The following is a 22754-nucleotide window of genomic DNA, read 5'->3' as shown; positions in this document are numbered from 1 at the left end:
GTCTCTTCTTCTGCTGTAAGGAAGATGTATCAGTTCATCTTGCTGCCCTTGCACTCCCCTGCAGGTATCAAGTCCAGGGCAGCTTTGGCATCATCCCCACACATGTGGAACATGTTTCTAAATTCCTCATTTGCAGCTTCCGCTGTTTCCACATCCTGTGTGCTGCCTTTGTGTCCTGGAGCTCCATCAGTTCAGACGGGTAGCCTCATTACATAAATGCTTCTTTTAGTGCGTACTTGGAGAGATCATTGTTGTGCTTGGAGCAGGCTGTTCTGTAAGGATTATCAGATATCCTGAGCTCCATCAACCTTCAGACCGACTTCCATGTCACCACCTCACCCACCATTCCCCAGTATGTGAAAGTCTTCTCCTCTGGAGCCCACCAGCCTGTGCTCTGCTGCTGGCCTTCCTCCCTCCCCTCTGCTGCCTGGGACCCCACTGTTACCAGGTCAAAACAGCCAAGGTAAACACTGATGTTCACATCCCTCATCAGCTCTTCCTTCTTGATCAGTACCAGATCGAGGTGAGTATCACCCCTATTGGCCCACCAGGTAGACATGTTAGGAAGTTGGCCCAAGATCCTCTGGACTGTCGGCACCTGCAGCTTTGCCTGCCCAGTGACTGTCAGGGCACTTAAGTTCTCCATAGGAACCTGCTCATTGATTGGTGACTTCCTTGAATTGTTGACAGAAGATCATTTCCATTTCTCCTCCATGATCAAGTAGTTTGTAACATCTAACTGGGTTTCCATGGCAAAGGCTTGAAATTGGGGAGAGTGTGTGGGTGTGCTACAGTTGTCACCTCTCTGAGAAGACAACAGGAGTTTGAACAATGTCAGACAGAGCCGATTTCAGCTGCTCCAAGATGGACCCACTCCTTGCCAAATCTGAGCCGCTTAGTGATGCTGGCAGCACCTCTGGGATATTGTATTTGAGAAAGGGTAAAAAACACTGCACAACAGCAGGTGGGAGAGAGGAGGGAGGAAATGTGAGAGAAAAGCACTGCAGACACCAAGGTCATATCCCATAGGACCCAAGCAGGTCCCTCAGCAGGCCAAAGCTTGCTCTCCTGAAATCCTGCTCTTTGCCTTGTGATCATCTCCCAGGAGCCTCAGCTCCACTTTCCCATCCCTGAATGTTCCATCCTGACCAACTCTTTGTGGTTTGTAAGTGTGAAGTCCCACAGGGCACCTCACCCCACTGACTCCTCAGTCACCCTTGTCAGGAAGATGTTGTCAATGAGCTCCAACCCCTCCTGGATGCCTGGTACCTTGCAGATATTGGGATATCTCAGGTCTGCCATGAGGACACGGCCCTGAAAACATGAGGCTTCTTTCATTTGTCTGAAGGAGGCCTCATCTCATTCCTCTTCCTCATCACTGAGTCAGTAGCTGATGTCCAGTGACCACAACACTGCACATGATGTTCTGCCCTCTCATGCTGACTCCTCAACCTTCAGCTGACATTGTCTGTCCCCAGGCTGAATTTCATGGATTCCTGCTGTTCTCTCACAAGAAGGGAATCTACGCCTGTGAGTCCAAACCTCTGACATTATGAGTAGCAGACCCCCAAGACCCCACAGTTTCTCCAGGAGATGGAATTTGTAGTGTCCTGTAACTCCTTATCCTGTTATCTTGGGAGAGAAACCCCTATCAGGATAAACCATCTGCATGAAAACATTAACAGCTGAGCAAATGGAGCTTCAGTCCAGGGAGAGTCCAGATCTTGTGAATATCTGGTATTCGCCCAGCAGAAAGCTCTGAAGCTGTACAAAGAGAAGTGACCAGTTCTGTATCAGGGTGGGACAATAACCCCATCCATCAGGACAGAGCAGGACCTGACACGCTGAGCAGTGACCCTGAGGAGAAGGGCCTGGGCACTCCAAGGTCCCCACACCAGCCCGTGGTGCACGCTCACCATGAACAAGGCAGCTGCACACGGGGCTGCATGAGGAGGAGCGTGGGCACCCAGACACCTGGAGTTCTCATCCCATTCGGTTCAGCACTGGTGTGACCCCACACACACGGGGCTGTGCCAGTGTGCGGCTTCCCAGTTTGGAAAAGCAGGGACGAACTGGAGAGTGCAGGGCTCTGCCAAAGCAGGTTCAGGACCTTGTGCACATGGTGTGGGATGCTGAGAGACCTGGGCTGCTTTGGCCCAGCAGCGCTGGGGAGGCTGCAGCAGTGCAGGAGTAGCCTGAGAGTGCTCGAAGGGTGGTTTCAGAGGTGGTGGAAGTTTCTTCATAGTGGGAAGAGTTTGAGAAAGAAATAATGGCACAAAGTGCAACTGGGGAGGTCCAGACTGGACATGAGCAGAAAGGAATGTGACTGGAAGGGCAGTGCTGTGGTGGAGCAGGTCAGCAGAGGGAGTCTACATCAGCCCAAGGCTTTGTGCTTCAAGGAACAGCTGGGGAGGATGCAGAGATCTCAGCAAAGGAAGGAAGATGCTCAGACAAGAGCAAGGTGGGGCAGCAGGGGGGATGTCTGCAGCCTGCAGGGAAAGAGGTGCGGGGGATGCCACAGCACAGGACAGGCTGTGGTGGAGATGATCAAGGGATGTAAAGAGGCTGAAAGCCCCAGCAGACATGAGCTCCTTCTCCCCTTGGCTATGGCTGTTGTCTGCACCTCTGATGCCTGTGAGGAGACACCTTGTCCTTCCAGCACAGGGGCCTCATGGCCTCCTTGTCCCCAGCCAGGAACCTGGGAGGTGTGGGACCATAGTCCTGCCCTTGGCCTTGCACAGCCCCACATCACACTGTCCCAGGAAGGGCCCTGGGCAACGTGGGAGGGACAGGATCTGACTTCCCAGGGCTGGGGGTCAGGGTTTGACCTTTTGGTTAATGAAACTCATCCATGTTTACTGATCATCAGAGCCATCTTTACTTTGCTTTTCCTGACCTCCAGTTTTCTTCTGTAACCAAACCTGGTATTGTTTCTCAATAGGTTCCCTCAGTGGGACCCATTAACAGTACAAGAAACTTTGGAGTTTGAATCTGATTTTGACTTCTTGAGAAGTTTCTTCACCTTCCCCTCAGGGTCTGATGTTCATGGACTCAGCACCAAACCCACCAGAGGGGTCATTAAAGCACCTTGGGCTGCTCCTGTGCTGCTGAGCTGGGCTGGGCTCCTGGGACAGAGGGAGCTCCTGGCAAGCGGCAGCGCTGCAGAGAGACAGCTCTGCCCAGGAGCAGCTCCTCTGCACAGCGCAGCAGGGCTGAGGGCTCTGCCTGGGGATCTCAGGGAGACGAGCAAGGCAGAGAGGGATGAAAGGTGGTCAGGAATGGGAGGATGACTGAGAGCTCACTGGAGGAGGAACCTTTGCAGCCCTTGTCATGGTAAGTCTCTGGGTGCAGGGCAATGCAGCTGTAGCTCCTAGAGGCATCTCCTAAAACTGGCACAGGCACAGCTTGTGGGATCTGTAAGGAGGGGGCTCTGTCAGGCAGTGTTGAACAGCTGTGAAGCCGGGTGAGCACCCAGGGGTGCCCAGGGCTGTCGTGCAGAGCAGGGTCCCTGCACCCAAGGGCTGTGCAAGGGCAGGGACTCTGCCGCCTGCCAGGGTCAGCGCTCAGCCTGCCCGGGGAGATCCCATGGCAGCAGCTGTGGGTGGAAGGAGTGACCCTCGGCAGGGCAGGCAGGGAGCTTGTGGGGTTGAAGGGTGCTGTGTGGGTCAGGGCTGCTCAGAGCTCCAGATCAACCCCACAGACATGGCAGAGGGTCCTTCTGAACAACGACATCAAGACAGGAACAGCTGCAAGGGAAGGAGTCTGTGCTTTCAGTTTTCCACTCTTGGTTGTCTGGGTGTGCAGTGGGAGATGGGGATTTATTTCTCTCTTTGGAGAAGACACTGAGACCCCAGTTCTAGTTAGGACTTGTCTGAGCTGCTCCTGAGCCGCTGCACACACAGAGCTGCCCCTGGGCAGTGCCAGGAGGTGTGAGCAGGACAGAGCTGAGCACACAGCGGGTGGGACGGGGTCTGTGACACTGACAGGGAGCAGAGCCAGGGACAGAGACACAGCTGCAGGCAGCACAGGCATGGGCAGGAAGAGTTAACTACTACCAGAAATGCTGGGGAGGCGGGATTCAGGACCCCCCCTGCCACCTCCTGCAGTGCAGAGATGTTTCCCAGTGCAAGCCCTGGTCTCCTCTCTTCCCCAGCAGAGCCTCTGCCCCAAAGCCATGGGGTCCAGGTCATGAGTCTTCACCTCAGCAGCTGCACCTCCAGGTGAAGGGTTCCTGGTACGTGGTACGCAGAAAAGGTGCTAAACGTACTTGCTCTACAGTGTCATTATGTGAGTGACATCAGCACAGCCGGGTAAGGAGGAGGTTCCACAGCCTGCCCGTCTGCCTTTCTGTTATTGCTTTAATTTTCTGGAACACTTCAGTGTCCTTCCCTGTTTCTCCACCTCTCCCTGGTGCTCTTGCTGTATGGGATTAGCGTGGGAGTGTGGTTCCATTCTTGTTCTGACACCAACACTGGGGGTCTTGCCCCAGAGATGATTCATGGAAACCAGGTACCTAAGCTGTATTTTAAGTTGTGATGAAACATGTTTCTCATTTTGTAGAAACAAAATAAACTGACATATCCCTCTTTCAGGGACGAGGTTTTAATGAGAAAAAGCATGTTTAGTTTGCTCAGAGAAGTCTCCCCTAATTTGTCACTGTCTTTTCCTCCTTGCACAGGTCCCCATGTTCACAGACAGCAAATGTCCAACAGCAGCTCCATCACCCAGTTCCTCCTCCTGGCGTTCACAGACACACCGGAACTGCAGCTCTTGCACTTCTGGCTCTTCCTGGGCATCTACCTAGCTGCCCTCCTGGGCAACGGCCTCATCATCACCACCATAGCCTGGGACCAGCACCTCCACACCCCCATGTACTTCTTCCTGCTCAACCTCTCCCTCCTCGACCTGGGCTCCATCTCCACCACTCTCCCCAAGTCCATGGCCAACTCCCTCTGGGACACTAGAGCCATTTCTTTTATGGGATGTGCTGCCCAAGTCTTTTGCGTTGTCTTTTTATTTTCAGCAGAGTTGTATCTGCTCACCATCATGTCCTACGACCGCTACGTTGCCATCTGCAAACCCCTGCACTACGGGACCCTCCTGGGCAGCAGAGCTTGTGTCCACATGGCAGCAGCTGCCTGGGCCACTGGGTTTCTCCTTGCTCTGCTCCTCACGGCCAATACATTTTCACTGCCACTGTGCAAAGGCAATGCCCTGGGCCAGTTCTTCTGTGAAATCCCCCAGATCCTCAAGCTCTCCTGCTCACACTCCTACCTCAGGGAACTTGGGCTTATTGTGGTCGGTGCCTGTTTTGCTTCTGTGTGTTTTGTTTTCATTGTGCTGTCCTATGTGCAGATCTTCAGGGCCGTGCTGAGGATCCCCTCTGAGCAGGGACGGCACAAAGCCTTTTCCACCTGCCTCCCTCACCTGGCCGTGGTCTCCCTGTTCCTCAGCACTGCCATGTTTGCCCACCTGAAGCCCCCCTCCATCTCCTCCCCATCCCTGGACCTGGTGGTGTCTGTTCTGTACTCAGTGGTGCCTCCAGCAGTGAACCCCCTCATCTACAGCATGAGGAACCAGAAGTTCAAGGATGCCATAAGGAAACTGATGACTGTTTGCTTTTCAAAAGCAGTATGTTACCTACCTTCTTCTTTTGCATGTCACTTGTAATATAGCTCATTACAAGCTCAGCCTGAGTTTTTCAGGGTTTTTTTGTCTTCTTTGGTGTTTGCTTTTCTTGGTTGTATTAATGCTATCCACAAGGAAAAGTATTTATCGTCTAATGTCTATGTCTCTCTGTACCTGTCTCATTGGACCTTTAATCTTTGTGTAAATAAAGATCTGTACTCTCTGTGTGTTTAAATGAAATAAAGGACTGACCCTGCACTGACTTGTTTGCCCAGAATCCTCTCTCTGAGATCTCTGGAGCTGCAGAAGCCATGTCTGTGTGCTGAGGGGGAGTGAGTAGGAGCCGCCCTGAGCTGGGTCTTCCTCCCATCCTGACCAACATGAATCTGTGGACTCACCCCATGGTCCTGGGCACCACAGCCCACTTGCTCTGCAGAGCAGCACCGGCAGCTCGGGGCTGTATGGAGCATGGGAAAGGGGTGCAGGAACAACCAGACAGGTCAGCATAGCTCAGCTCTCTTGGGAAAGGGCTCTGTGGGGAGATGGGATGTTCCAGGAGAAGCGTGTGGCACGGAATGTGTGCAGAAAAGAGGTGGAAAGAGAAACCCTTTGCTGCAGGTGGCAGCTTGGGGCAGGTGGCCCTGGTACTGTGGCAGCAGGACCTTCCTGAAGATCTCCGAGGCCAAATGTCTCATACTGTCCTGGGGGGCAAGTCTGGACCTGGGTCTGCAAGCTGCCTGGGCTGGAGATCTGCTCAGCATGCCGACTGGATGAACATTCTCGGTGTCCTTCATTCTCACTGGACCCCACTGCTGTGGGACCAGTTCCAGTGTGGCTGCTCTGCTGGGCTCAACTGGCAATACGGTGGGGGGGCACGATTCAGGAGGAGGTGCGAGGGTTGAACTGGCAAATGCCCCAGAGAAGAAAATACCAGTGAACAGCTGAAGTGTGTGAGTGTGCAGGGCTGGCACACAGCAGTGTCCTCTCCCAGCCAGGCTCCTGGGAGAGTCCTGAAGGACCAGCAGAGCAGGGTCTGGTGTGTGCTCATGTTCATGGGACTGTCCTGGGGCAGCTTCCCCAGTCATCACAGACCACCCCCTCAAAACCACCATTTCCTGCATTGGCCCTTCACCCCAGCTGAGAGAGGTTGTTCATCCCTCAACACAAGGACACTGAGTCTGTGTTTTCATTGTACGGATGAGATATGAGCATACATATCACGTACATAAGGTGAACCCGACTCAGTACAAACACCATCAACTACTCCTGCAGGTTCCATGAAGGCCTGTTGGACAGTCAGTCATGAGGTCACTTCATGTTGCCTGTAACATCCCATGGGAGACCAGCTGAATGCAGCACTGGGATGTACTGCCTTGAACTGAGCTCCCGATGTCCAATTCTCATGTCCCATGTCATGGGACACCTGGATCATTGGACTGAGGACAATTGTATGAGGTTTAACAAAGCTAAGTGCTGGGTCCATCACTTGGGTCACACCAACCCTGTGAATGCTCCAGGCTCAGGGAAGAGGGGCTGAAAAGCTGCCTGTAGGAAAGGGATCTGCGGGTGTTGACTGACAGTTGCTGAACATAAGCCAGAATGTTCCCAGGTGGCCAAAAAGGCCACCAGCATCCTGGCTTGTATCAGGAATGGCGTGGCCGGCAGGACTAGAGAAGCAGTTGTGCCACTGTTTCGGGCACTGGTGAGGTTGCATCTTGAATCCTCTGTTCAGTTTTGGGCCCCTCATCTCAAGAAAGACATTGAGGCACTAGAGAGAGCACAGAGGAGGCGACAAAGCTGCTGAGGGCCTGGAGCACAAGTTTGACGAGGAGCAATTGAGGGAACCGGGGCTGTTCATCCTGGAGAACAGGAGACTGAGGGGAGACCTTCTCACTGTCCACAACTGCCTGAAAGGAGGTTGGAATATGGAGGGTCTTGGTCTCTTCTCCCAAGAAGCAAGTGATACGACAAGAGGAAATGGCCGCAGCTTGCACCAGGAGAGGTTTATTTTGGATATTAGGAAAAAATATTTCCCAGAAAGGGTTGTCAGGTGGTGGAACAGGTTGCCCAGGGCAGTGGTGAAGTCACCATCTCTGGAGGGGTTTAAAAGGCGTTTAAACAAGGTTCTTAGAGACATGGTTTTGTGCAAGAGCTGGGTTGTGGTTGGACTCAGTGATCCCAAGGGTCTCTTTCAATCAGAGTGTTCTATGATTCTATGATTCTACCTCACATGAGAGTCCACAAAGCCAACTCAGTTGTGGACGCTGACAGAAACCTGACATTTCTGTGTGTGACTCTGGGAACAAACCCCACTGACCCAGTGAGATTCACCTCGATTGCCCTGGACAGGCTCATTGCAAGTGCTCCTGTCTGTTACGTCACCCTGGCCTGTGATTCTGGATTGCGCTTTCAAAATGACAGTGCAACTAAGGAGGACCTGGCATCTGTCAAACCCATCTTCAAGAAAGGTAGGAAGGAGAATGGGAAGAATCACAGGCTGCTCAGCCTGCCTCTGTCCCTGGGAAGGTGATGGGACAAGTCCTCTTGCAGCCATCCGCAGGCACTTGAAGGACAAGAAAGGGACTTGTGTACCAAAATGGGCAGGGGAAAGAAAGACATGTTATGTGTATGAAATTGTGCCAGGCCTTGGACATGGTCACCCCTGGTGTCCTTAGAGCTGGATTGATGCTGTCTGGGCTGAAGAACTGGATGCTTGGTGGGAAGTTCACTGAAATATCAAGCCCAAATATAATCTGTGACGCAGTGTCCTCTGCGCAGTTATTTGTGTCATCCCTCAGTGACCAACATTTGGGCCGAAACTACTGAAAGTCTTTATTCTCCTTTCTATGATGTGATGGAGATGACACAAAACTGAGTGGAGACCTTGAACAACCTCACTTGGACACCATGCTTTGAGAAAGAGAGTGAAACAAGAAGATGTTCAGGGATCTCTTCAAATCTGACCTACTCTATGATTCAATGAATCTTTCCCCTGGACAAATTTTTGAAGATGAAAAAAGAAAAAAAAAAGGCAGAGGAGGAGATGGTATCAACATAAAAACAGTAGTTACTGAAGAGAATTTTCTCACTCAAATAGTTAGAAGGAAATATATTTGTTTAATCCGGTCAGGTCCTGTGTTATGCCTGGGTTATGAGGACGGTGATGGGTGGGTATGGTATTATGAGGTCACTTGTGTCTCAGGAACTCATAACTGAGTTGGAAGGGTACAGCTGTGAAGGGGACAGTAGGGTCAGTTCTGTGTCCGGAGGGGACAGGCCAGCAGCAGGGACATGGCTGGGAAAGAACCTCTGTCAACATGCCCACAGGTCCTACCCAGGAAGAGGGGTTGGAGCTGGGTTGTCATGTCCATCACACCTGAGAACATGACGGGACAGCAGCAGGAACATGGTCGTGTCTATCAGAGAAGCTGGAAGACCAGCAGCAGTCATGGGATTTAGGAGATCATGGTGAGGTTCCTTCTCTCTGGTCAAGTGCAAGACCACAAGAAGACTAACAGGTTGGGATCCCTGCTTGATGGGCAGTTTCTGAGATGGTAAAGGTTTCTCAAGAAGTGGGAAAAAGCGGCAGAGAAAAACAACAGTCACAAAGTGCAGACTGGGAAGTAGAGACTGGATATCAGGAGGAAGAAATGTCACTGGAAAGGCAGTGCTGTGGTGCAAGAGGTCACCCAGAGGGAGCTGGATCAGCCCATGGTTTGTGTTCCAAAGAGCAGCCAGTGAGGGTGCGGACACATCAGTGAAGGTGCAGAAATGCTGGGGTGAGAGCAGGTGGGGAAGCGAGATGGGTGTCTGCAGCCTGCAGGGAGAGAGGGGCAGGGGTAGGACTGTGTGGAACAGGCTATGATGGAGATGGCAAAGGGCGCTGGCAAGGCTGGAAGGCACTCAAAGAACCCAGATCTCTGTCCACTTGGCCATGGCAGCTGTCTCTGTCATGGAGGCCCAGGAGAAGACAGGTTGTCCTCATGGAACTGGGGCCTCATTGCCTCCTTGCAGCCCCATGGGGAAGCTGGAAGCTGTTGTACCAGTGTTGTCCTTCCCTCAACCTTGCACTCCCAGCGTCCCAGGAAGAGTCCTAAGCCGTGTGTGCTTACATCTCATCTGTACAATGAAAACATGGACTTTTGACCTAGTATTTCATAGAATCATAGAATGTCTTCAGTAGAAAGGGACCCACAGGATCATAGAGTCCAACTCCTGTCCCTGCGCGGGACAACGAAGACAGTTCACATCGTGTGTGTGAGGAGATTGTCCACTCTCTTCTTGGCCGTGGCACTCCATCGACTCCTTGCACCCCCAGGGAGTGTCACACCATTGCCCTGCACTGGGCATCGCACTCCCCACATCCCCAGGAAGAGTCCTGAGACACATGTGAGGGACAGGATCTCCCTTCCTAGGGGCAGGGGCTCAAGGCTTGGCCATTGTCCTTCATCAAACAAACTAAGGGTTTTCTCAGCATCAGAGCTGCTGCACTTTGCCTTTGCCTGATGCAATCACTGCCTCCAATTATCTGCTCTAACGAGCCCCTGGGGAGGCTTTGTCAGTAACAGCCCTCAGTGGGGCCCATTAATGCTTCAAGGTACTTTGGAGTTTGCTTCTGACTTGTACTTCTCGAGCAGATTCTTCAGTCTGTGCTTGGTATCTGAGGTTCATGGACTCAGCACCAAATATGCCATGGGGCTCATTAAAACACAGAAAGCCCTAACGAGTGTTTTTTTCCATGATTTCTTCAAATCTTTAAGAGTTGTAGAATTAACTGGAGAGGTTTCAGTGGGACACTTAGTGATGAAGATTTCAAAGAACATTTCATGAAGGAGGGTTTTTTCTTTCAAGGGTATTTTCTGTTATTTTTCAGTGTGTAGAAGAAGTGACAGCAGCATTCTACACTGGACATTGATCCAGAGGGTCTCCTGAAGACATCTGGGCAGGCAGGAGAACAGTCCCTTGAGGCTGGACACTGTATGGACAACCTCGCTCCTCACCCCCACCCCTAGTCTGCCGGTTCCCTCATTGGCCACCAGAGACTTGCACCACTTTTCCTCACATCAGACTTCTCCACTGAGCTCTGCAGGAGATGCTGCAGCTCCTGTGCACCAGCTCCACCTGCTCTCCTGTGCAAACACTGCACAGTTTAACAAACAGTAAAACACTTTCCTCAACTGTGTGTGTAAGCTGGATCTGATGAGGTCCGCCATCCACAAGGGACATCCACACAAGAACTGGTTTAGACAGGGAGACATTAAAGGATAGAAATAAACACAATAAATGTGTTGACTGCCATGTTAATTAGAGCTCTGAAGAATGGGACAAGTTTGTAACTCCCTGAAGCTCAAAGCAGGAAACCAGACAGTTGAGAGGAACTGAATGACCAAAGAGCAAGTGGAGGAGAAACCTGAGAGCACTGGGAAGGGCAAACATCCAGACAGTGCTGGAAAGTTGTCCCTTGACAGGGACATTTAATCAGGAGAGGTGGGAACTCCTGAAGGATGAGGGAGATGAAATAGTAGTGTTGGTAGTAGAAGTACAGGGGAAGACCAGTATTTCTTCTCCAATCTTTAGTACACTTCTTCCCCATAATTCACTTTTTGGCTTTTTTCTTTTAAATTTTAATAAGTTAAACAAACAACTGCACAAAAATCTCCAATTAAACAAATGAACAAACCAAACAAAAGAAACAAAAAAACCCAGAAAACGGATGCAAAAAAACCCCAAACCGACTAAACAATAACAACAACCAAAACCAAAAACAAAACAGCAACAACAGCAACAACAAAACAAGCTACAAACAAAACAACTGCACAAACGTGCACGTTTCCAGGCAGACATCAGTCATCAGCTGTCTCACCATAAACAGATAGTGCCATTTTTGGGGCCCCAGTGCACCTGAGGTGCTGACCTGGGATTGGCATCTATCACACAGGACCTGGGAAACCACAGCACCTTGCAATGCAGGGGGAGCCTGGGCAGGGGTTCCCAGGGTGTTTGTGGCACCAGGTGGTTTTGTCCCTGGAGCTGAAGACATTTGTGTCCTAACTCCATGGCCAGTTCTGGAAAACTCTTTCCTTTTCAATGAAAAGAAACTTCCCCTAAAGAAAAAGTAAAGTAAAGTATGTTGACACCTTCCTTTGCTTTGGATCTTTGTCTTCAGTTCTTCTTATTTTAATTTTCATTGACATTAACTGACATCGGATGGGCCTGCAGGCATGAAGCCAAGATCATTTTGTGTCTTGCATAGCGCCCCATGCTCTCTGAACCTTCCCTGCCCAGGACTCCTCACACTTTGCCCAGAGCGAGTCACACTGAGGTGTTGGCTGGTTCCCTGGCTGAGATGTTGGTTTGATGGTCACCTACAGCACAGGTGGATCCTGCCCCATCATCATCTGCTCTGCTCCAGTTAGAAACAGAGCCCAACATCACAATGGAACCATAGGAGAACTCAGGCTGAAGGGACCTCAGGAGTCTGCAGTCCAACCTGTTCACCAACTGGGTCACACCAAGGTGTTCAAGCCTTGATTCAATCAGAGATTGAAAACCTGCAAGGACAGAGGCTGCAGAGCCTCTCTGAGTGACCTGAGACAGCACTTGGTTGAGCTCCTAGGGCAGGGGTATCAAGTTCATTTTCACTGGAGGCCACGTCTACCTCATGGTTGCCTTCAAAGGGCCGAATGTAGTTTAAGGACTGTATAAATGTAGGAGTAGTTACTTTCGTATGGTCCTAAAATTGCATTCGGTCCTTTGAAGGCAACTGTGAGGCTGATGTGACGCCCGGTGAAAATGAATTTGCCACCCTTCTCCTAGGCAAAAAGCTTTTCCTGATGTCCTGGCTGAACCTCTCCTCTTTCACCTTCCACACATCCTCTTTTGTCCTTCTGCCACACACCACGGTGAAGAGTCTGGCTGTGTGTTCTCCATGACCTCCTCATTGGTGCTGACAGGCTGTGATGAGGTCCCTGTCATCCTTCCCTTCTCTGGGCTGGAAAGGCCCGGCTCCTTCAGTTTCTCCCCACAGGACAAGTGCTCCAGTCCCTGGCTGTCCTGAGGCCCTTTGCTCAACCCACTTCTGCTTGCCAATATCCTTCCTGAATTGGGATCTGAGATCTGGATGGCGTATTTCAGAGAATCCCTTCCCTCCACCTCCTGGCCGAGCGCCTGGTGATACAGTCCGGGGTGCTTCTGGCCTCCCTTGCACCAGGGCACACGCTGCCTCCTGTCCAGCTCCCTGCCCACCCAGACCTTTCCCACAGCTGCTCCCAGCCACGATGTACCAGCCTGTGCCATTGCCGGGTGAGTCCCCTGTAAGGGGCAGACACTGGTGTTGGTCCTGCTGAGGTTTCCTGAGGGTCCTGCTAAGAAGTGTTCTCCTCCTTGAACCCCTTGAACAGAAGCCTGGGCGATGTTTCAGTAAAGACCCAGGTACAGGAGGCATTGAGTTCCTCAGCACTCCGTTTCCCTTCTTCAGCTGTGGTCTCTGATGCAGCTGTTGAAGCTCTTGGTTTTGCTCTGGACTTTTCTTGCAGCCCCCAACTGCAGGTGAGCTTTGCCTTTCCCAAAGTCATCCCTGCACAGCAAAGCCAATGCACATGAACTCCTTGTCTGCCCCTGTCCTTGCTGTCACCCCTGGCAGCTGCTTTGTGGCTCCTGTCTGTTGCCCCACAGATGTTCCCACAGCCCCACAGTGCAGGCTCAGCGCAGGGCAGGGTGTATTTGGGATGGGGAATGGTCTCCCAATGTGATGCACACAGAAGTCCCTGTGCTTTGTCAGCCCATGGTCTTCCTGTTGTGCAGCCTCTCCAAGCTCTTGGAGAGGCCGTGTCAGCTGTGGGGTCACAGACGACCCTGCCCCAGGCTCTGCCAGGGTCTGGGCCGGGAGAGAGGCTGGGCAGGGCTGGCCATTCCCTGAGACAGGCCCTCAGCCCAGCAGGAGGATGGACATGGCCTCACAGGGAACCTCACCCGTAAACCTGGGCTGAGCAGCCAGTGGTGGACCATGGCCCACGAGAGATGATGAGTGGTTGGGGGGCGACAAAAGTCCTGGGTCACCTTCCTGGTCTGTCTATGATACCAAGGGCACAGAGCAGCCTCCTCTCTTCTGCACCTGCATGTCTTTGATCCCTCACACAAGCCCTGGCTCTGCACCACAACTCCTGGTGTGAGTCTTCACCCTGCATGGCCATGCAGCACGAGATACAGGTTGATGTTTCTCTCTCAGGTCCTTTCCAACCCAGCCAAGCTCCTCGAGTCTCTCCCACCTCCCCCGCCCTCTCTCTACCCCTAATGCCCTCTGCCCAGCAAAGCCCAGTCAGGGCTGGTCCCACACCAGTGCCCATTGCAGGTGCTCTGGGCACTCACCCCACAGCCTCTGCCCCTTTGAAGGGCACAGCAGCTCCTGGGGCTCAGAGAGGGGTCACCCCAGAGGTGGGTGAACATGCACAGCAATAGGAAAAGGAGGCACCTGTGTGTCCTTCACTCTCCTCTCCAGCAGATCCTGAGAGGTCTGCAGCCCCTCCATGCCATCCCCTCTCCCCAGGCCAGCACAAAAGCCCTGGTCCTTGAGATCCTCAAGAGCTCTTACTGCTCCAGGCACAGAGCAGCCTTTCCAAACCTGGTGCAGCCGGAAAGCTGTTTTCATTTCCCATTAATTCTGACTATGCAGAAGATGGATCTCTGACCAAAAAAAAACAAAAAAAAAAAAAAGTTGCTGTAGCTTCTTTTATTTCACTTAATTACACTGAGCAACTCCCCATTCACACAAGTCTCTGGGTCACCCAAGATGAACAGATACCTTAGCAACAGGGGTTGAATAGTGACATTTGTTTGAGAGCAAGAATATCACAAGTGGAAAAAAAAGTAGTGAAGGAAATCAGACTTGGCCAGTCATGACATACACAGGGAGGCCTTTGCAGGGAAAATCAGGCAGCCTGTGGCTCCTGAAAAACATCCAGTCAGCAGCTTCCTTAGAGCATCCTTGAGATCCTTGTTCCTCATGCTGTAGATGAGGGGATTCAATGTTGGGGGTACCAGTGAATACAGAACAGTTACGACCAGGTCCAGGGAAGGGGAGGAGATGGAGCGGGACTTCAGGTAGGTAAACGTGCCGGTACTGATAAACAAGGAGACCACAGCCAGGTGAGGGAGGCAGGTGGAAAAGGCTTTGTGCTGTCCCTGCTCAGAGGGGATCCTCAGCACGGCCCTGAAGATCTGCACATAGGACAACACAATGAACACAAAACATGCCTCAAAAAAAAGCGCACCAAATATGAGAAGACCAATTTCCCTGAGGTAGGAGTCTGAGCAGGAGAGCTTGAGGATCTGGGGGATTTCACAGAAGAAGTGGCCCAGGGCATTGCCCTTGCACAGTGGCAGTGAAAATGTATTGGCCGTGTGCAGCAGAGAATAGAGAAACCCAGTGGCCCAGGCAGCTGCTGCCATGTGGACACAAGCTCTGCTGCCCAGGAGGGTCCCATAGTGCAGGGGTTTGCAGATGGCAACGTAGCGGTCGTAGGACATGATGGTGAGAAGAGAATACTCTGCTGAAATGAAAAAGACAAAGCAAAACAGTTGGGCAGCACATCCCATATAAGAAATGACCCTGGTGTCCCAGAGGGAATTGGCCGTGGACTTGGGGAGACTGGTGCAGATGGAGCCCAGGTCAAGGAGGGCGAGGTTGAGCAGGAAGAAGTACATGGGGGTGTGGAGGTGCTGATCCCAGGCTATGGTGGTGATGATGAGGCCGTTGCCCAGGAGGGCAGCTAGGTAGATGCCCAGGAAGAGCCAGAAGTGCAAGAGCTGCAGCTCCCGTGTGTCTGTGAATGGCAGGAGGAGGAACTGGGTGATGGAGCTGCTGTTGGACATTTGCCTGTGGGCATGAGGACGTGTGCAAGGAGGAAAAGACAGTGATAGTTTAGATGAGACTTCTCTGGGAGAAAACAAAGCCATTTCCCACAGACCATCCCACAAAGAGACACATTTTTTTCTTTTTCCAGGAGAATGCGCTGGCTGGAGCCCTCGTCGGTGCTTGATGAGTGTGCAATGAAGAGCAGGGTCTCTGCCCAGGGGCTCTTGAGCAGTCAGCCTGACCCTGTGTGATTGGGTGGGGCAGGGGCCAGTCCTGGGGTTCAGCTGTGTCAGCTGGAACCGCTCCTGGTGCAGAAGGGACTGTCAGCATCTGTACCCCCAGGTCTGAGAAACTGAGTTGGTGAGGTCTGGTGTTTCTACAGCTCCTTCTGCCCTCCCACCCTGGGGAGTGTTCTTGGGTGTCAGAAACCCTCAGCATTTCTGCTGCACTCAGGGAGAACAGAGCGAGACCTGTGAGACCAGAGGATGCCTGTGGGTCAGTGCAGAGTGAGGGCAGCTGCTCTGTCCCTCTGTCCTGCTCCAGCTGCCCTGGGCTGGCACCTTTCTGAGATGGAGCCTGATCACACTCCCATGTCATCCTGAAAAGCCAGCAGACACTGCTGAGAGCAGAGGGATCCACCTCAGACCATGAAATGTCTCACCCTTTCCTAAGGTCTCAGTTCCCCACATTTAGCCCAAGACACACATGGTTCAGTCCCCAGCCCCACAGGTCAGACCAAAGCTGGACACGTGTTCCCATGGACACACCTGCAGGAAAGGACCCACAAGATCAGGCTGTGACTCTGCAGCTGAAACTGCCATCCCCAGAGAGCCTGAGAGCAAGAACAAGATCCCAACAGCAGTGACCCAGAGCAGGGGAGCAAGAAGGACAATGTGGTGAGGGTGGGTGTGAGAGAGGCCAGGGCAGAGGCAGCCGGGCACTCAGACAGCGTCACCCTTCCCCAGCTGTGCAGCCACCTCCCAGACACCAACATTGCCGGGCAGCTACTCTCAGCCCCTGTGCTCTGCAGAGGAACTGGAGCTCTGGCTGCACAGGAGCTGCTTCATGCCTTGGAGCCCCCAGCCCTGAGGGCAGAGGCTTTGCTGGGTGGGACAGGAGGCCAGGGGGCTGCTCACAGGAGGGATCTGCACTGCAGGGGGTCACAGGGACTTTTCTCTGTTCTTCCTCCCATAACCATTCCAGGTTCAGTTTCCTCCCATTTCTGATCATTTCCCTGGTGCCTGGAGATTCTCCCCCTGGGAGGTGTTTCCCTGTCCATGTCTCTTCCCTGTCAGTGCTCACAGACCCCATCCCACCCTCTGTGCCCTCCCCCTGGCCCTACAGATCCTGCCTGTTCACAGGGCACTGCCTGGGGGCATCTTCCTGTTTGCAGGTTGGAAAACAGGACAGGTCAGACTAGGCTGACGGGTCCAGCAAAGGTGATGCAGGTGCTGTCCACAGGCAGAGGGGTGGTGAAGGGATGTTATGAACCTTCTAGCAGATGTGCTGATCCCTCAGAGTTGCAGTTCAGGAGTCTCAGTGACGTGTTTAAGCATGAGAACTCATTTTTGTTTTATCCTTTCCTGCACCCCCCTTGGAAAAATCCTGGGGGTGATCTGGAGCTGTGAGCAGCCCTGACCCACACAGCACCCTCTCCAAAGCAGAAGAACCTTTCCTGTCCAAGAGTGCTTGTTCTTTCCTCTCACAGCTTCACCCTACAGCACCGTGGGGATCTCCCCGGGCAGGCTGAGCGCTGACCCTGGCAGGTGGCAGAGTCCCTGCCCTGGCACAGCCCTGGGGTGCAGGGACCCTGCTCTGCAGGACAGTCCTGGGCACCCCTGCCTGCACATTTATATTTACACCCCACAGCCATTATTAGGAGAACGCAGCATTCACGTCTTGTCACTGTGACCGTGCCGAAGGCAACCCCTGCTCTGCAGCACATCCTCTCCTCTGCATCAGAGAATCTCTGAGAGCTGTACTTACATCTCTTGCAGGCTGTTCAATGTGACAGCTTTCTGAGATCCTACAGTGATTGCCAGATGCAATGCCCTGCAGCCACTGGCTTCATGTCTGTGAAGATGTGGATTCCAGTGATCTCTCAGCATTCTCCCACCCCAGACTACCTTTCTCTCTCTCTGCTTGGCTCCTGTGCCCTTGGTGCTGCAGGCAGAGCCCTCAGCCCTGCTGCGCTGTGCAAAGGAGCTGCTCCTGGGCAGAGCTATCTCTCTGCAGCGCTGCCGCTTCCCATGAGCTCCCTCTTTCCCAGGAGCCCAGCCCAGTTCAGCAGCACAGGAGCAGCCCAAGGCGCTTTAATGACCCCTCTGGTGGCTTTGGTGCAGAGTCCATGGACCTCAGACCCTGAAGGAAGGTGAAGAAACCTCTCAAGAAGTAAAGTCAGATTTAAACTCCAAATTTTCTTGTACTGTTAATGGGTCCCACTGAAGGACACTATCGAGGAACAGTCCCCAGGTCTGGTTAGAACAGAAAACTGAAAGCAATGATGACTGGTAAGGAAAAACAAAATAAATGTCCCTCTGACGATCGGTAAACCTGGATGTGTTTCATTAACCAAAAGGCGAAGATCTGACCCCAGCCCTGGGAAGTCAGATCCTGTCCCTCCCACGTTGCCCAGGGCCCTTCCTGGACAGTGTGATGTGGGGCTGTGCAAGGCCAAGGGCAGGACTATGGTCCCACACCTCCCAGGTTCCTGGCTGGGGACAAGGAGGCCATGAGGCCCCTGTGCTGGAAGGACAAGGTGTCTCCTCACAGGCATCAGAGGTGCAGACAACAGCCATAGCCAAGGGGAGAAGGAGCTCATGTCTGCTGGGGGCTTTCAGCCTCTTTACATCCCTTGATCATCTCCACCACAGCCTGTCCTGTGCTGTGGCATCCCCTGCACCTCTTTCCCTGCAGGCTGGAGACATCCCCCCTGCTGCCCCACCTTGCTCTTGTCTGAGCATCTTCCTTCCTTTGCTGAGATCTCTGCATCCTCCCCAGCTGTTCCTTGAAGCACAAATCCTTGGGCTGATGCAGACTCCCTCTGCTGACCTGCTCCACCACAGCACTGCCCTTCCAGTCACATTCCTTGCTGCTCATGTCCAGCCTGGACCTCCCCAGCTGCACTTTGGGCCATTATTTCTTTCTCGTGCTCTTTTCCACTATGGAGAAAACCTCCACCACCTCTGAAACCACCCTTCAAGCACTCTCAGGCTACTCCTGCACTGCTGCAGCCTCCCCAGCACTGCCGGGCCAAAGCAGCCCAGGTCCCTCAACATCCCACACCATGTGCACAAGGTGCTGAACCTGCCTTGGCAGAGCCCTGCACTCTCCAGTTCCTCCCTGCTTCTCCAAACTGGGAAGCCGCACACTGGCACACCCCCGTGTGTGTGGGGTCATGCCAGTGCTGAACCAAATGGGATGAGAACTCCAGGTGTCTGGGTCCCCACGCTCCTCCTCATGCAGCCCCGTGTGCAGCTGCCTTGTTCATGGTGAGCGTGCACCACGGGCTGGTGTGGGGACCTTGGAGTGCCCAGGCCCTTCTCCTCAGGGTCAGTGCTCAGCGTCTCAGTTCCTGCTCTGTCCTCATGGATGGGGTTATTGTCCACCCTGATACAGAACTGGTCACTTCATCTTGTCAATATTCAGAGTTTTCTGATGCGTAAATAGCAGATGCGAGGAGCTCTGCCTGGGGACAGACAATGTCAGCTGAAGGTTGAGGAGTCAGCATGAGAGGGCAGAACAACATGGGCAATGTTGTGGTCACTGGACGTCAGCTACTGACTCACTGATGAGGAAGAGGAATGAGATGAGGCCTCCTTCAGACAAATTAAAGAAGCTTCATGTTTCCAGGGTCGTGTCCTTGTAGCAGACCTGAGATATCGCAATATCTGCAAGGTACCAGCCATCCAGGAGGGGTTGGAGCTCATTGACAACATCTTCCGGACACGAGTGACTGAGGAGTCAGTGGGGTGAGGTGCCCTGTGTGATTTCACAGTTACAAACCAGAAAGAGTTGGTCAGGGATGGAACAGTCAGGGATGGGAAAGTGGAGCTGAGGCTCCTGGGAGATGATAACAAGGCCAAGAGCAGGATTTCAGGAGAGCAAGCTTTGGCCTGCTGAGGGACCTGCTTGGGTCCTATGGGATATGACCTTGGTGTCTGCAGTGCTTTTCTCTCACATTTCCTCCCTCCTCTCTCCCACCTGCTGTTGTGCAGCGTTTTTTACCCTTTCTCAAATACAATATCCCAGATGTGCTGCCAGCATCACTGAGTGGCTCAGATCTGGCAAGGAATGGGTCCAACCTGGAGCCAGCTGAAATCAGTTCTGTCTGACGTCGGTCAGACTCCTGTTGTCTTCTTAGAGAGGTGACAACTGTAGCAAATCCACACCAACCGCCCAGTTCCAGGACTTTGCCATGTAAACCCTGTACAGGGTGACAACATGTTGGATGTTACAAAATAATTGATCATGGAGAAGAAATTGTAAAGATCTTCTTTCGGCAATGTATGAAAGTCTCCAGTCCATGATCAGTTTCCTATGGGGAACTGTAATTAACGTGACAGTCACTGGCCAGGCAAAGCTGCAGATGCCAACAGTTCAAAGGATCTTGCGCCAAATGCTTAAGAGAACTGTCTGATGGGCCAACAAGGGTGATGCTCACCTAGATCTGGCAACAACGAAGAAGGAAGAGCTGGTGAGGGATGTGAACATGAGTGTCCACCTTGGCTGTCGTGACGAGGGAGCAGTGGGGTCCCAGGCGCCAGAGGGAAAGGAGGAAGGCCAGCAGCAGAACACAGGTTGGTGGGCTCCAGAGAAGAAGACTTTGACATACTGGGGGATGGCAGGTAGAGGTGGTAACATGAGAAAGTCACGGAGGGTGAAGGAGCTCAGGAAATCCGAGACGCCTTACAGGACAACCTGCTCCAAGTACAAAAATGATCTCTCCGAGTACCCGTGAAAAGAAGCATTTACCTCGTGAGGCTGCTCGTCTGAACTGATGGAGCTGCAGAGCAAAAAGGCAGCACACAGGAGGTGGAAGCAGGGGAAGCTGCAAGGGAGGAATTTAGAAACCTTGTCCATGGGTGTGGGGATGATGCCAAAGCTCTCCTGGACTTGATACCTAAAGGGGAGGCTGAGGGCAGTAAGATGAGCTGATACAGCTTCCTTACAAACAAAAAAGAATAGACAGGGAGAACATGGGCTTGCTGCTGAACTTGATACAAGCAGAATCAGACAGGACTGAGGTTCTTCATGGCTTCGTTGCCTCCATCTTCAGCAGTAAGGTCTCCTGGGACTTTGTTCCTGAAGGCAGGAGTCTGGAGAACACCCAGCAGTGGATAGGGCTCAAGTCAGGGGTGACCTGAGCAAACTCAGACACCATTACAGAACAGGAGATGGGTCACTTGACCAGCTCCCAAACACAGGTATCACTGTGCTGTGGCACCTGAGATTGCCGGGAACACCCACCTCTTGGTCCAGAGGAGTGTGTCTCCTCTTGAGGTGTCCTGGTCTTTCCCCTCACACGGTGATTTGGGCACCCACTTTTCTGACAAATTAAGTCTTTTTCAAGAGACGCTCCACATCAATATGAACTGAAGGCTGCTGATACCACCTGTTCTGGAAAGGGATGGAAGGGCGAGCAAGGAAAGAAATAGAATAAATTTGGCTTTATTGCTTTTTATTGTGGAAATACCCTCTGTTTGGCTATTCCTGAAATCTCTTTAATCATCAACAGTAGACTTGAAGCCTTTAGAAAAATACTGCAGAGAGCCTTGGCTTGTAAGAGCCTTTTAGATGTTAGTGAGCCCTCTGTTGCCATGATCCCAAACTGCAGCTACTGAAAGAACGAACAAACCTCTAAAGAAGTGAAAGGCAGAAGCAAACCCCAAGTTTCTGAGGGTGTTTGGGACCCCATGAAGGGCCATCAGTGACACAGCTGTGAAGGAAACAACCAGTGCAGGTCCTTGTCCCTGGAGGCTGGTGAAGGAAAGACTTGGAGACACTGGTTACAGGTGGTAAGGGCCATGTGGAGGTGGCTCTGATGCCATGTGAGCCCTTGATGCTTGTTCATCATCACAATGGCTGAGCCCTGACCCCTGGGACCTGGTAGATTTTTCTCAAATGTTTTTCAAGGCTTTTCCTGTGGTCACTGTGAGTGTTTTGTGTTTTGGGGGTGCGTTTTATGTCAAGTGCTGTTGCTTTAACTGCAAGGCTCTGCTTTCTGTGGAGTTGGAAATGCCTGTGAGTTCCTCACCACTCATCCAGCTTCTTTCATACACCTGGTGATGGTCACCAAACACCTCAATGTCCCAGTCCCACACTTGCTTGAATCCTCTCTTTGGATCCACACTCCATCACTCCAGGAGGTTCATGCATCCACCAGGTTCATGGATGATTCCTGAGGACCATCCAAGTGTGGGCAGTGTGAGAGAGGAGCAGAGCAGGGTCAGCTCATGGGCCATGACTGAGCACAAACACCCCAGCAGCAGCCATTCCCCATCTCCCAGGCACAGCCATGCCCACAGGATGGAAATGTCACTACCATACATGATTAGCCCAAGAGAGGCCTTTCTTCCTTCCTTCCATATTCCCAGGAAAATCTTCCTCCCATTCCTCCTCCACCTGCAGACATCAACTACTTTCCATTTCTGGGCTCAGACATAGCTGGAAGGGTTCACTGAAGCCATCAGCCATCTCATTGCTTCTCCCTGACATGCCCTGACCCTCTCCCACACCTACACATGGACAATCACGGCTGCTCAGGGCCTCCCGCTCTTTAGAAGAGGCCTTGATCTTGATTCTTCCTTGTGATTATTATAAACTTCTTCACTCTCTCCAGAGTTCATGGTGAGTTTTCTTGTCCATAACAGCCCCTTTATGACCGTGTCTTACTAAATGGTTGTCTTTGTATGATCATTTGTGCAGAAAGGGCAGCCACAGGACAGCACCCAATATGTCAAACTGATGCTGAGTGAAATGCCATAAAGGCCTGATGAGTTACCCCTGTGTCTGTGTCTCTCCTGGAAGTAGTCTGTCCCGAGAAGGTGATCCAGCTCCTGCCACTCTCTGCAGAGGCACATGAGCAGTGTCCCTGCACTCGCGGACAGAAAGGGTGACTTTTGCTAGATCGCCCTTTCCAAACGGAATGATTCTATGTTGTTATTATTCTGTTATTTGGTTTGAAACCATTTCAATTCCCACTACGTGCAGCTTTCTTCAAGGGCGGTTGTTGTGTGGCACAACTGTCCTGGCTCTCCAGGGAAGTTGGGCA

At 52.3% G+C, this 22754-nt stretch overlaps 1 protein-coding gene across 1 annotated transcript; it reads left to right on the top strand.

The window, feature by feature from the left end:
- Nucleotides 1-4728: 4728 nt before the first annotated feature.
- LOC139826737 (olfactory receptor 14J1-like) lies at nucleotides 4729-19904 on the top strand (the record flags this gene model as incomplete). The annotated part of the gene is made up of 2 exons (XM_071803136.1): nucleotides 4729-5631; nucleotides 19845-19904. Coding segments are annotated over 2 exons (963 nt in total), but the record flags the coding sequence as incomplete, so codon positions are not given.
- Nucleotides 19905-22754: the final 2850 nt, after the last annotated feature.

The sequence above is a fragment of the Patagioenas fasciata genome, unplaced genomic scaffold, assembly GCF_037038585.1.
Source record: "Patagioenas fasciata isolate bPatFas1 unplaced genomic scaffold, bPatFas1.hap1 Unplaced_113, whole genome shotgun sequence".
Taxonomy (NCBI): Eukaryota; Metazoa; Chordata; class Aves; order Columbiformes; family Columbidae; genus Patagioenas; species Patagioenas fasciata.
Note: the sequence above shows the minus strand (reverse complement) of the source record. Positions and strands in the feature narration are given on the sequence as shown.